General features: G+C 57.0%; 1 protein-coding gene across 2 annotated transcripts in view; it reads left to right on the plus strand.

Moving 5' to 3' along the window:
* Positions 1–6387: 6387 nt before the first annotated feature.
* SALL3 (spalt like transcription factor 3) overlaps positions 6388–14347 on the plus strand; it is a 20756-nt gene continuing 12796 nt past the window's right edge. Inside the window, exon 1 of one of the 2 annotated variants that reach the window (XM_060611759.3) lies at positions 6388–6950. In XM_060611759.3, coding sequence (XP_060467742.3) covers positions 6869–6950 — 82 coding nt within the window. In that variant the 5' untranslated portion in view covers positions 6388–6868. The remainder of the gene's footprint in view (positions 6951–14347) is intronic. The other variant, XM_060611762.3, reaches the window with a different exon arrangement.

Raw genomic sequence — 14347 nt, forward strand, 5'->3', positions numbered from 1 at the left:
CGGGACAGTCCTGCCTGCGTGCGCTCCGGCGGCCCCCACCTAGCAGGAGACTGCTTGGGGCCACTCTGACGCCACGTCGCCGCCTCCCCCGCCCCCCCCCCCCCCCTCCCGGGCCGGCACACGGCTCTGGGAGCCAGGACGACTGCGGGGCTGCACGAGGTCACGAAATCACTCGTGGGGGTTCGTCCAAGACGCCTCCAGGCTGCGACCAAGCGAGGTGGCCTGGCGTGGAGGGGTCGGCGCCAAAAGGGTGAGGGTGGGAGGGGCCCCAGAGCCTGGTCCTGGGCGGGGGTCGGCCCGAAGAGGGCGGTGGGCTCAGCGGGGAGTGAGCCGGGACCGCCTCCGGCCTGAAGCCGGAGGCGCCCCGCCCCACCTGGCGAGACCCGGGCCCCGCAGGCGCCGCCCCGGGGACCCCCCCCTGCGCAGCGGGGCCGGACCTCCCTAGGGCAGGCCCGACGGGGAGGGGCCACGGAGTGGCTTTGTCCCATAGAAGGAGCGGAATCCAGGCGACGGGGTGGGGGGGGGGAACCCTTGTGCCCGCAGCCCCCGCGGCGCTAATTAGGAAACCGCGGAGGTTGGGGAGGGGAGGCCCCCCCGCCTGCATGTGCCCGAGGGTTGCAGAAGTGCGGGGGGGGGGGGGGCATAAGTGTGGGGGGGGGGTGCAGAAGTGCGGGGGGTGGGGGTTTGGGGCGGGGGTGTCGAGAGAAAGGGTCCCCGAAGACCGCCGCCTGTCTATACCAGAATCGAAGCCTGTAGAATCGAATTCGATGCGGGGCCGAAGAGGTTCCAGGACTCAGAAGTTGGGGTCCTGCTTGCGTCCCCCTCCCCCCGCACCTCTAAGCCCCTTCTCCCAAAAGGCGCCCGAAACTCTCTTTGGAAGGGGCCTGGGCGTCCAGAGGCGCCTGCGGGGACACCCGCGCGCTGGGTTGGGGGGGGGGGGAAGTGGGGGGGTGGGGAGGCTCGTCCCTGCGCCAGGACTGCCCGGCTGGCGCGGGGGGCGGGGCGGGCGGGGGGGGGGGGAGGGGGCAGGAAATGCCGTTAATTGGGGGAAATGCACACCAATTGCGCGGCGGCCTTTGATGTGCGCCTCCGGGCGCGGCCCCTCCACGCCGGCGAGCCCACCCGGCGTGCGCCCCACTCCCCGCTCTCCCGCGAGCGCAGCCGGCCGAGCGCCAAGGACGTGTGACATTGGTGTGGAAAAGCAGGGGGCCGTGGGTCTCCTTCCGTCACGCAGCTCTCGCGGGGCCCCTTCCGTCTCTCCCCGAGCCCCCCGCCTCCCGGCGCCCCGGGTCCCGGGGGCGGGGTGGGTGGGGAGGCCGCGCGCTGCGGAGCACGGCCACGCTGACCGCGGTCGCGGAGCAGGAGCGGCCGCCGCGTGTCGGCCCAGCGTGCGTCCACATACAAATATAGTGCTCGTCCAAATGACATTCCGCTCACTCTCCCTCTTGCCCCCCCCCCTTTTCTTTTCATCATCAGCAAATAAAGATTAGCTGGTAAGATTATAGAAAGCGTTTTCAGGCTGGCGCTGATCTTTATTCCAGAGGCTTTGTGATGATATTGATGATGATGATGGTCAAGTGGACAGTTTGATTTTTGTGTTTGGAGCTAGTTATAAAGAATCAATATTATATCAAGGGGTAACTTTCGTGATAAAGGACTTTAACCACTCTGGCTATTCATCATAAGTCTGTAGCAAGCAGATAGGTCAAAAGAAATTATATTGCACTAAAGAGTGAGCCTTCTTATCTCTCCCATACCAGGGGAATAGGGACAAGCCGATCGATACAGTAGCTGCTGTATACTTCTTGCAATTATCAATAGCTGCTTTCGCCTTTTGAGGCCTGCATCTAATAATGCAAGCTAATAATAATCGTTTGAGCCTCCCTATGAGCAAGGAGTGAAAGTCGGAGCGGGTCGGCATTATTTATGTAATCACAGGGGCCGAAGTGCCCCTCCTAGGTCTCCGTGCAACCCAGATACACAGTCCAACGGTCACAGAAGTACTGTCACATCGTTTGCGTCCGCAAGTGTGAGCACTGTGACCATGTGCGGACGCTTCTCTGCGTGACAGAAAAAGCCACCAAATGTTTGCCTGGGATGCCTGCCGGCCAGGTAGCCACCGTCCTGTGGCGAACATTCGAGATGCCACAGAGCACAGTCCTAGACGGATTATACGCGATGCTCCTGGCTGCCATCTATTAAAAATTCCGACGTGTTTACCTCAATAGCTTTGAAAGCCAAGAGGGGGCCGGCAGGAGCTGAGTGGAATGTGGGTGAGGCGGGTGGTCCTGTGCTGGTTTATTTGAGAACATTTCTTTTAAAGGGGAAACCTCTCTTCAAGTGGGTGGACAAAAAGCTTGGAAAAAGCATTTTCAAAAAGCCATAAATATAATTTGGGGCTACGTGTTTCCTAGCGCCCCCACAATGTAACAGAAAAGCAACATCTTTATAATTGGCACTTGACATGCTGTTTGCGTTGGGCTTTGGTACACCAAGCACAGATTTCCTGTTGATGGAAACATTTATCATCGTGACTGCCCCAGAGTGGCAGGTGGTGTTATCAATTACCTCTTCTTACCAATAATAATATTAGTATGGTAATATCTTTGCTCAAGTGAGAACCAATTAGCGGTCACTTGTCACAGCATTAAAGACACAAAATCATGCTGAATTTAATGGCAAGGACCTAAAACAAAAGTTGGGGGTAGGGGAGGAACCGGAGAGAAGGCAGTGAAGGCCAGTGACAAGAACTTTGATGGGGGGGGGGGGGGGGGAGGATGAAAGGAGACAGAAAATAAAGCTCTGATACTTGAATTCTTTTTCTGTAGGGAGTGGCCGGGGAAACGCGCCCACGATAAAGCACCAACTGTCCCTTAGGTAAAAGTATGCTGTGTGGATGGACACCCAGGTACCTTCAGTAAAGTGGGACGTTAAAACAGAACCCTTCACCCTCCCGGTATCAAGTCCAGTTTGCAGATAGGCTTTCTGTTTCATCTGAATAAGTGGGACAAATTAAATCAAACATCTAATTACATGTTCCACTAATGTAAAATCTACAGTATTAATTTGTAAATAATATTATTTAAGCAGACAAAACAATAACATGTCGCCTCATAAGACGGAAACAACATTGCAAGAGGAAAGACGATTAACAAATTAGATTTAATTACAGAGAAGAAAAGCAACTTTGGTTTCTGCAACAGTGTTTAGGTATCACAATATTTTAATGGGCAGTGGTCATGTGACGGTAAGCATGTGTGTTCGGCACGCAGGAGTCGCGCCCGCACCTCGGGTGCCCATTTCCGTGGTTGCCTTTAATCCAGGCGCGACTGGAGGATAATCCTGTCGCTCATTTCTGAAAATATGCTGTTGACACGCTGTCACCTCGCAATAAATCTGTTGTTGTGACTCAAGCTTAAGATGCATATGCTTTCATTAAAACTTGCCGCACTGAATAAAAACCATTAAAGAAAAGTGTAAGATCTGCGGAGGGAAGCCAGGAAGGCAGAGCAGGTAAGAGAGGAGGTAATGCGCCTTTTGCTTTGCACCTTAAAAAAAAAAAAAAAAAAAAATCATAGATCTTGTTTGCCCCGTCGGTGTTTGCAAGGCGGCGCCAGATTCACTGATGTGCACTTTTGGCGAGAAATTTGCGCAGGTTCCCATTTTTCATAACCCCCCCCCCCCAACCCTCTCGTCCACGTCTGCTCGATTTTCTCAACGAAATCCCCGAGCAGGGCGCGCGGAGGGCGGCGTGGAGCCTGCGACTTCACGCAGCCCACTGCACCCTGCGCACCGGGGCGGGGACCCGAGCCCACCGCGGGCGGGCAGGTCGGGCCGGCGCAGCTCCGGGTCCTGCGTCGGCTCCCCGCGTGAGCGCCACTGGGTCCACCACCGCGCCGAGCGCAGCCCGCTGCGTCTTCCCCCTTGCAAAGCTCTGCACGACTTGCGCGACGCCTCTGCAATCCGAGGGCTAGCTTCTTACAGATAAAGGGCCGGGGTCCCAGATTCGCCTCCACTGGAGGGACCTAAAAGATCCTCTCCAAGACCACACCTCGTAGAAAATGCAGAGCAAGTTGACAAAATTAAAACAGTCGCGTTCGGAAGTCCCAGGAAGACCTAGGGAAATCCTGCCAGTGTGTGGGGGAGAGGCTGGGGGCAGGGGGTGGCGGACAGAAAAGGTGGGGGGCGGCGCGCGCAAAGCAGCCCAAAGAGGAGGCGAGGGTGCTGTGGGGGCCAGCAGGCTGCGGGGCAGCCGGGCTCGGGCTTCCTCTGAAAGGCTTCGGACGCTGCGGGAGCCTACGTTTGCTGCTGCTTCTTAAAGTGTGGGTTTTTAAAAAGAGGGAAAGAAAGAGAGAATTAACCGGGTCACAAAAAGCAGTGCACCTTTAACCAGGGGTCCGACCCACCGAGGATTGTTTCGAGTTTTTCTCCTCTGGAAAGACGGCACCGAAATCCACCTTTCCGCCGCGGCTTTTCAACTTCCCCCCAGTCTTGCCGGTCTCCTGCGAATTCTGCCAGAAACTTCCATCCGCCACAACCGCCCACCCCCACCCCCCAACACGCTCCCTTCCTCTCCCCCGCCCCCGCTTCCCTCTGCCCAGCTAAGTTCCCGGCCCGCTCGCCCCAAAGCCCAGGCTGCAGGCTGCAAACTTTTCACCGCCTAGCGCCAGTGCCGGATGCGAGAGCGTCCCCGAAATGCTCCAAGCATTTGCCAAAGTTCACAGGGTAACGGCGACGGGCGGCCGCCTCCCCCCAACGGCTTAACCAGAGAATTGTGGTGTGGGGCGCACAGCCCCGGACTTCAAACATCTTTTATGTGCCTTCTTATTCTTTTCAAAACCAAAATCACCCAAATGAATATGCCTGCCACTACGAAGCAAAAACAAAACCAACCTTAAAGGTTTTTGCTTTTTTCTTTTTTTGGAGGGGGGAGACAAATGTGGCGGCGGGGGCTGTTTGGAGACGATTCGGACCCGCACGCTTCCTTCCTCCGAATGATTTTCCTCCAGCTCAAAGCTGTTGCTTCGTGAAACTCACACAATTAGAGTCGGGCGAGAGAACGCAGGCTGGGAAGGGAGAAGATTCTAGAACGGAAAAGAAGCCTGCGGAGAGCTGGGCGAGCCGCGCAGGGTCGGGGTCCGTCCCGTGGAGGAGGGGGGTTCCCGCAGCCAGGAGCGCCCCACCCCCAGCCACGCGAGGAGCTGCAGCCCTCCTGGCGCTCGGGGCTGGAGAGTCACCACCCGCTCCCTCCCCCGCCCCCCCCCGCCCCCCCACAGCGCACGACACCGGGGAGGCCATCTGTGCCAAAGCTTCGTACCACACAGGGCCACTTGTGAGGACAAAAATAAGAAATTTGGGAAATGAAAAAAGACAAACTGGGACCAGGGGCAGCGCGCGCGCGCGCGGCGGCGCCAGGGCCTGGGGCACATCCTGGTGGCCGCTCGGGGACCGAGGACACGCGCGAGAGTGAGCACGCGGGAGTGGGCGAGGGCGCGTGTGCACGGGGAGGGCGGGGTGCGCGCGCGGCGCCAGGGCGCGTGCGTGTGAGCGCGGGCAAGGGTGGGCGAGTGTGCGGGAGCGCGCCGCGCCGGCCGCCCGAGGGTGCGGGGCCAGGCCCGACGCGCGCGACCCTCTCACCTGCACCCACCCACCCACCCCACCCCCCGCCGCAAATCACCCCCGAAAGTCCTAGAACGCAGCGGACCGAGCGCGGCACTTCCCTGGACTCGGAACTTTGAGTCGCGCGGCCTCGGGGCACCTTGTGCCCCTGCCCGCTCCGCAGGCGCCCCGGCCCGGCACCCGTCGGGAAGGGGAGCCGGTGGGGGTAGAGGTGGGGGGGGGAGGGTGACACCGCGGCCCCGCCGTCCCCTCCCTCCCCTTGGATTTCAGGAGCCGGTGGCGGCGGGGAGGCCCGGCGGGCGGGGCGGGCGCTCCGAGTCGGAGGGGCCCGGGGGGGGGGGGGGGGGCGGGGAGACAGGGGGACGCAGGGGAGGGGGGGCGCGGGGAGAGGAGGGGAGGGGAGGAGCCGCGCGGCCCGCGCCGCTTCCGAACCGGAAAGTTGGTCTTGCCGAAGTCCCGCCACCCCGGCGTGCGCACTCCGCTCCGCTCCGGCCGCGAGCCTCCGAGCCGGGCCGGCCGCCGGGGGAGCCCGCGGAGGGGACGCGAGCCCGGAGAGGAGAGCCGGTCCGCAGCCTGGGGCACCTGAGCCCGAGCGCGGCCGGCGCGCCGAGCGAGACCCGCCGCCGAGGAGCCGAGCCGGCCGGCCCTGCGCGCCCGGAGCGCAGGCGGCGCGGCGCCCGAGCGGGCCGGCGAGACAAAGGCGCCCGGGCCGGAGCCCTGCCCGCGGCCGCTCGCTCCGGGAGGGGCGGCCGGGCGGCGGCGGCGGCGGCGGCGGCGGCGGCGGGGGGGGGAGGGCGCGCGCGGGGCGCGGGCGGCGGCGCACACGCTCTATAAAGGGGCGAGCCCGGCGCGCCGGCGGAGACGGCGCCGCGCGGACGCCGCCAAAGTTTGCCGCCTGCGCCCCGGGCAGCGCGGCCGCCGCGCCCCGCGCCCCGCCGGCCCGGGCCCCGCGGAGCGATGTGAGCGCCGCCGCGCCGGGTCCCGCAGGCGCCCCTCGCCCCGCGCGGCCGCTAATTGCGAGCGCGGCCTCATTTGCATAGGCCGCCGGGGCCGCTGGAGGCCGGCCAATCGGCGCGGCCCGCCGCTAATGGCCATGCATTATTCACCAGCCTAATTGCTCAGCCCCATGCGCGGCCCGCGCAGCCGCCGCCGCCGCCGCCCGCGCCCCGCGCCCCGCGCCCCGTGCCGTCCCCGCCGGCCGCCCCGCTGACGCCGATGCCCCGCGCGGGGCCCGCGCGCCGCTAGCAGCATGTCTCGGCGCAAGCAGGCCAAGCCCCAGCACCTCAAGTCGGACGAGGAGCTGCCGCCGCCGGACGGGGCTCCCGAGCACGGTGAGGGGCCGCGGGGGGTCGGGCCGGCGGGGCGCCGCGCGGGCCGGGGGAGCCGCCGGCCGCGGGGCCGGTGCGCGGTGCCCGGCCCCGGCGGGCCGGCCGCGGGGACCCCGGTCCTGCCCGGAGCGCGCGGCGCGGAGTTGCGGGCAAGTAAAGTTGGCTCGGCTGCCGGGAGTTGGGGCGCGGCGCGCGGGCGCAGCGGGGCTCGGGGCCGGCTGGGGGTCGGAGCTGCCGGGGGAGGGAGGCAGTGGAGCGGGGGCGGGGGTGGTGGGGGGGGCGACGGGAGGTGAGCCCGCGCGCCGCAGCCTCCGCGCTAACCCCCGGGCTCCCCGGGTCCGGACGCCGGGCCCGGCCTCGGCTACCGCGCGACCCCCCAGGCCAGCGCGGCGGCGGTGGCGGCGGCGCGTCCCGGGCTCACCTCCCGCCGGACTCCGGGCCGGGGAGGCCGGCCGCCCGGGCAGCTTTGTTCGGGGCCGGGGCCCCGGGGCTGGTGCGCGCTTGGAGCGGGGCCGCCGACCCCGACCCCCCCCCACCCCAGCCGGCCCGCCCCCACCCCCCACCCCGCCCCGGCCCGCCGGCCTCGTGTGCCCCGAGGGCCGCGAAGCCTGCGGGGGCTCGGCCTTCCTCGTGGCCGCCCCGGGAGTGAAGCCGGGCGAGCCCCGCCGCGGCCTGGGGGTGGTCCCTGAGCGCGGGGTGTGGGGGGGGGGGGGGGGCGGGGGAGACCCGGCTTCCCTCCGGCGGCGGCCGGGCGAGCGGGGGGCAGCGGCCGGGTGCCCCCGTGGGCGGCGCGGGGCTCGGGCTGCCCGGCCGGTCCGCTGGCCGCGGGGCCGGGCAGCCCCGACGCGGAGACGCGTCCTTGTGCCGCGAGCCCCGGGCCGTGCGCACGGAAACAAAAGGACAGAAAAGTTTATCACGCGGCGCCGGAAAGTTTGGCGACACGGGTGCGTGTCCGCGTCGGGAGCCGGCGGGCGGCGGGCGGCGGCCTCGCCCGGGTCTTTTTGTGGCCGTGGAGGTGGGGAGCCCCGCGTGCAGCCCGGGCACCCGAGATGAGAGCGGCAGATATGCTAAAAAGAAACGCTTGCATATGGTGGGTAGATTAGGGACAAAGAATCTTTTTGTCATGGAAATGGTTTTTTTTTTTTTGTTTTGTTTACTTCATCACATAGAATTTCTCACACTTGGTTTGTTTTGTATTGGCCTCAATGACTACATGATCAAATGAATGGATTTATTTCTGCCGAATGAGAAAGACAGTCTTTCCCTCAAAAGAACTACATTGCATCCCAGCGAGGAATTTTAAAGCTTTATTATTGTGGCTGCTGAATAGCTTAAACTCGGCTTTCACAGCCGCCCCAAAATGCAACAATGTAAATACTTCTCCGCTTTGTAGGCTCCTTATCAAAATGTGCACTGTCTCCTTCTATTAAAGCATATTTTAATTAATAGAGTAAAACCCCTCGTGTTTAACAATTAGCAAGCCGAGGCCCTGCTATTCATTTTTAATTCCACGTCAGAGCCGGGAGCCCGGTGAGCTGATAGTGTAAACACGTTGAAGGATGTGTAGCCCACATTGGAAAACCCAAGATGCAGCAAATTATTTACCAGTCCGCCTCTGGATCCTTGCCCTTACCCAGTTTATTCGGTGCTGAGACCTACTCGGGATTTTCACCCGTCGTCGTCCGATTAAAGTTTGTCAAGCTGGTGTTTTCCACCGTCGCTGGGAATTGTAGTCAAGACATTGCCACAGTTCCTGATCGTATTTTGCAACAGGCCAGAAATAGCCTGTCTGGGGCTGAGCCTTCCTCAAGTAGTGTGTTTCCTGGATTGTTTTAAGGGTACTTTGGGGGGAACTGTTTAAAAAAATAAGTTCTTATTTAATTATTCTGAACTGATTGTTGGTGGAGTATAAAAGATAGCCTGTTCTCTGCTCACTCGAGGAATGCTCGCGGATGTACTAGTCTGTCGTGACCGTCGTGAGTAAGATAACGAAAATATTTTTCTTAAGGGAAGTGCTGGTGAAAGCTCCCTTACTCCCAACTTGAATCACATATCCTGGAAATTTTAATTTTGTCAAATGCCGTTGGAAATGAACAGACCGTGCCTGAAGTTAGAAGAGAGCCAAGTTAGTTTACAGGGTCGTGGAAACAAAGTAAATACTTCTTTTGTATCACTTTGGGCGTGAGATGTTAATGAAAGCAGGAGATGCGTGAAGTAAAATGGAAGGTTATCGATAATGCAAATACACGCAGAATTCTCAGTGCAGTACAGGGGCCGGCAGCAGGGCACAGCCATGTTAATTTACAGTAAAAAGAGTTTATTCCCCAAGAAAAGGATTTCCCAGGCTTTGGTGTTGAGGCAAGCAATGAAATGGTAGCAATCCAGAAATAGCTCCAGTGTTCCCCAAACCTGATCTCCGCGGCAGAAATGAAATATGACAACGTATCTAAAAGGAGGAAAGGTAGTGATGGCCGATGGTAAGTTCTAGAGTGACCGTGTTGTAGAATTTTATTTTAAGGATGCTGGAGACTAAACGTTCCCTGTGAGAACTGTCTTCTGAGATGGCAGCATTTCATTCCTATTTGTGAATGTGATGCAGCCTCAGAATTCAGTTGAATGTGTGCCATCAATAGTGAAACCTTTTGAGCCAGCTGAATATTTTTCTTCTGAGAAAAATTAATTAAAACTTCTGCCGGAACAGCACGTATACCCCTACCGAGAACTTTAAAAAAGTGTGGTACCGCTGTCCTTTGTTGTATTAAATACGTCCTAATAAAGATGTATATTTTATTGTCGTTACACGGAAAAGCTGTATTTAAGGAACAACAAAAGCGTGTTGTAATTTAAAACAATTTGCCATCCTGGATTTTGTTTGTTAGCACTAATTGTTTCAAAGTGTTTTTGTTTTCTGCCAACTTACACTCATATGGCTATCTTAAAAATCCTTTTAAATGTGGTGAGCATGTGATTGAAGAATTTACCAGTGGTATTCACAGACTGTGTTTAAACTAAGGGAAAGGAGGCCACCAGCCCTCGGTGAGGAGATCCCTTTTCTTTTATCTGTATGTGCATGGTTTGCCTGGAGTGCTCCCCCAGCCCACTACCCGCATTTACAATTCAGCATTCCAAAAGGAAACAATACAGAAGCCACTTTCTAACATTCGTAGGCAGATTGTTTTCTCTGAAACATGAAAGGTGAAAAGTAACTGAGGAGAGCGGAGGAGGAAGGAGAAGAAGAATTTGCAAATATTTATCTTAAAAATAACATTTTAAAACTTAACCTATTTTAAAATGCCTAATTGGGTGGTCAACACAAAGCTCGCCAATTCCCACCTTCCAGAGAAAGAAGTGATTATGTGGCAGTTAGGCGTTTTTTATGTACATTTGAAACTTCACAACACATGCATAATCCAGTATTTTTAGATCTGTTCAGAGCCACAAAAAGAAGGCAAGCTGATTATTGTTTGCATACACGATGATGGCAAAAGTGGGTCAGATTTCATTTTCAACTGGAACCTCTTGAGAGGGTTTGCCATTCATCTCTAGGTAGCTCTGAGAATATCCCGGGGAAGTCAACGAAGATCCAGCCAGGGCGTCCGTTGTGTGCACTGAGCATTAGTAGGAGTTTAGCATTCTTAAGTGTGAGAATTGACACAGGGGGTTTTGGTTTTGGTTTTGGTGGGTTTTTTTTTTTTTTTAAAGCAAAATAAGTCTTCGCTGCTAATGAGGTAATGCACTGTCTCTTAATGTTGCAAAGTAGCTTTAAGAAGGATACGTTTTGCATGATATTTATACAGCAGGAAGTTGTTTTTGTTCTGTTACTTTTTATTTTCCTACATGATTTGTAGACCAGTTGCCAGAATAAGACCAAAACATCCTAGGAAGATGAGACCCGGCCCCACTCACCGTGGGGCAGGTTGGAGTCCAGCACGTGGCGAGTTGTCACATGTGTAAAATCTGTGTAAAAATTGAGTGCTTTAATACTGCTTTAGATACACTCTTACGTGAAAAGAAGAAAAAAAAAAAGTCCTGCTCTTAGATTTTTCTCTTGTTATTTGAACAGTTTTAGGACTTAAAATGCAGCTAACTGTCAGTGTGGTTTCCAAGCAAATAGCCCTAGTCATGTTACAGAAAGTGTAAAATATTAACTGAAATAATGAAATGCCGTGATGGGCTCTATTTATGTTAGAGATTAAGATTGATCTGTTTGTTAATTAAAGGGGACCTCCTCGCCTCGGCGGAAGTGTCCACTGGAGACCTGATGGCACCACTGTGGTGTCTAAATCTTGTCCTCCGTGGGCCTGTCTTTTCCAGTCGGCCCCGGTCTGCTCAGGCTGCCTCTGCGGCCCGCTCCCCGCTCCACCAGCCCGGCCCGCCGCACCACCAGCCTGGGCCCGGGAGAGGCAGGGCTGCGGAGTGTGGGGCCCCGGCTCTCCCCGAAGGTGGGTAGTTAGAGGCGCCGTGACAGGCCTTGCTGATTTAACCTTTGCCTGCTTTGCCCTGCCAGGGGTGGCCACTAGATGTCAAGCTCATAATACAATTAGTGCATCTGTGCTGTTGACCTTGGCAGCCGGACTCAACACTGTTCTATTAAGTGTTAACACTGGGTCTGAGTGTTAACTGGAGACCCGCGAGCCTGCTCCGTGCCGCCCGGCTTATCGAATGCCCATCTCCTCCGGCACAAGTGTTTATGGTTCTTAAAGAAGAGAGGACGGTTTCCTTTTGTTCGGCCGTTCCGTCTTGAACTGTGTAATTAACCCTGCAGGTGCCGTGGCACTTCGTCCGCATCCGTGGGCCTCCCTGGGCCCCCTCTCGCGAGGCGGCGCCGTTTGCTAATTCCGTCGTGTGGCTCTGTACGTGCGGAGCCGCCGGCCTCAACGACCCAGGGCGCTGGCTTTTCCCAGGTGGTTTTTGGCATACGTGGAAAGCCGTAAGGTGCCGACAGATCGCGGAAATGATTTAATAACCCAGCCCCGGGTGCAGGGCGGCTGCGCCCAGCACGTCGGAGCCCTGCTCCCGGACACAGTGCACTGACGCTTCTCCAGGGCTGTTGAGACCCAGGTGTGTCTGCATCTACGGGGTCTCGCTCACTTCTGGCTCCTGCGCGTGTGGGCTACTCCCGAGGAGGCGTGCCGGTCACGTGTGGCTCTACACCGTGCTCGTCCTCCCCAGAAGTGACCCCACACGAACCTTGTCTGCCCCCCTCACCAGGTTTTGGGTGACCTGGGTCGCCCGGGTGCCGTATGTCGGGAGTCATCGCCGTGTGGGCACGGGCCGGACCATCCGGAGGCAGCGGCCGCTGTGCGACCCCCACAGGGTAGCAGACACCTTCGTGTTGCGCGAGGCGTCCGAGCCGAGGTCGGGCCGCGTGTGTGGCTGGCTGCACTCCACCTGCGCGACTCCATAAGGGGAACCGTGTCCCCCCCCCCCCCCCCGATGAGAACCTGCAGAGGTTTGAGGCAGAGGACGTTTGGTGACTGTGCCACAGGTGGTCCTTACTTAACAAATTTGAGATGTGGGCCACTGAGGCGACAGAAGCCCGCGCGCGGGTCAGTGCTGGCGTTCAGCATAACCAGAGCGCCCCCCACTGTTCAGCGCCATGTGCACAAGCTCGGAGGTCCGGGGGAAAAGGACAAAATTTTTCTATTGCGTCTGGAATTTCTTCTACATTGTTAAACACAGTAGGGGTCTCTATTTGTCCCCTCCTGTTTCGCAGCTTGGGCTCAGTGTGTGATAATTCATCTTTCTTTATGGGATTCAAAGCTATCATAAGGAGTTAAAAAGAATTAATTTGCAAGAAAAGAAGTGTCTTCTAACAATTTAGGAAAACTTGAAAAATGCTTTCTAGATTTTTAAGGGGTGGTAAAGGCAAATGAGAAAGTACTTGTTCCTTTCCCGAAGGCCCACGTGGCATTTTATGGTCCCCAGTTAAAGTGGAGAAGTTAACATCCCTTTCCCGGCACTGAACGATCCTTTTGTTCATGGCACAGAATTAAGAGTGGGTAGCAGAAGCGTAGCAGGACAAAGGTGGGCATCTGGGGTTGGTAACCAAAATTATAAACCCCTGTTTACCACGTGTTTGTATTGGGCAGCTTATTTAGTAGGTACTGTGCTCCTGCAAAGAGAAAACCGAAGAGCCCTGCAAGGACCCACGCTTGAAATGGAGGGAAGCTCAGATATTCTTAAATCTGTCGCCACAGTGCTTCTCACTTGTGGCTCTAAGAAGATGGTCTCGAGTGTGGGTTCTCTGCCTGTCGTCTGCCACCTCGGCCCTCAGAAGACTGTCATGCACTTTCAGACAGTAGAAACACGATACGTGTTATGTAACAGCAGGCATTAAGACTGAGAATAATGAAACGGTTTGGGGGGTTCCTTTCCCATCGAGGGATCTGTGCCTAAGAACGGAAACATTTCTCGTAAAGAATCCCCGTGTGTCTTATTTTTTAGATTGGTGTGGTAGGGGTTCTTTTGTTAGAGGCTTTCTTTAAAAGGCTGCGGGACCTATTTTCCTTCTGTAGACCCGAGCAACACAGAACTTGCTCGAGAACATTCGAACAGTGATAAAAGCCCCAAAAACCTTGAGTATGAGTAGCAAGTGTGGGGATAGCTGTGAACTAATTATGCATTTCCTCTCTTAAACTGAAGCAGCTTTATTTTTCAGCCCCTCTTCTCTTCCCTCCCCCGACCACGTTCAGGAGAACGGGTTCAGCCTTAAAGCACCAACGCCCAGCTTGAAGCCACGGCCGGTACATGTCTGACCAAGGCCCAAGGAGAGTTTTCCTGGAACAGCCTCTTCCTCACAGGGCCTGCCGCGGGTCCAGCATACGCTCTGGGCACCTTCGGGAGCAGCCTCCACCAAACCCTCTTGTTGCCCAGGAGGTGGGGAGGCCCTTGGTTGCTGGCGAAGGGGTTAGCGGCTGTCTTCCCTCCCTGTGGTCTGGCCCCTGCCCTGCAGATGCCTGCCTCAGCCCAGCCTGTTTACAGCCTGAAGTCTCTCCATCCTTGAACAGGCAGGATGCAAAAAATAAATTACTTTGGCAATAGCGATGATGATTATAATGCTGGGTTTTCAGTCCCCTCCCTTAAAGAAAGCATTTCTAATTGCTTTGGAAATAAATCGCACACTCTTGTATCCTTGTACTATTGTTACACCGGCTCGCTGACACAGTTTTACCTTGAAATAAAAATCTGTAGCCGTGTTAAATGATGGATGTCATAACTTCTATTTGTGAAATACAAAGGCCAATTTCAAACGTAAATTTAATTAAAGCACGAGCACGGCTGCATGCGTGTGAATCCGACATAGAATTGGCTTAAAACAGTGGCGGGGTTAAAGGGCGTTAGAGGTTGTATAAATTGGGAGCTGCATTCAGATTTTCCCTTTTTTTTAAAAAAAAAAA

Source organism: Panthera onca, chromosome D3 (assembly GCF_046562875.1).
Source record: "Panthera onca isolate mPanOnc1 chromosome D3, mPanOnc1 haplotype 2, whole genome shotgun sequence".
Classification (NCBI taxonomy): domain Eukaryota; kingdom Metazoa; phylum Chordata; class Mammalia; order Carnivora; family Felidae; genus Panthera; species Panthera onca.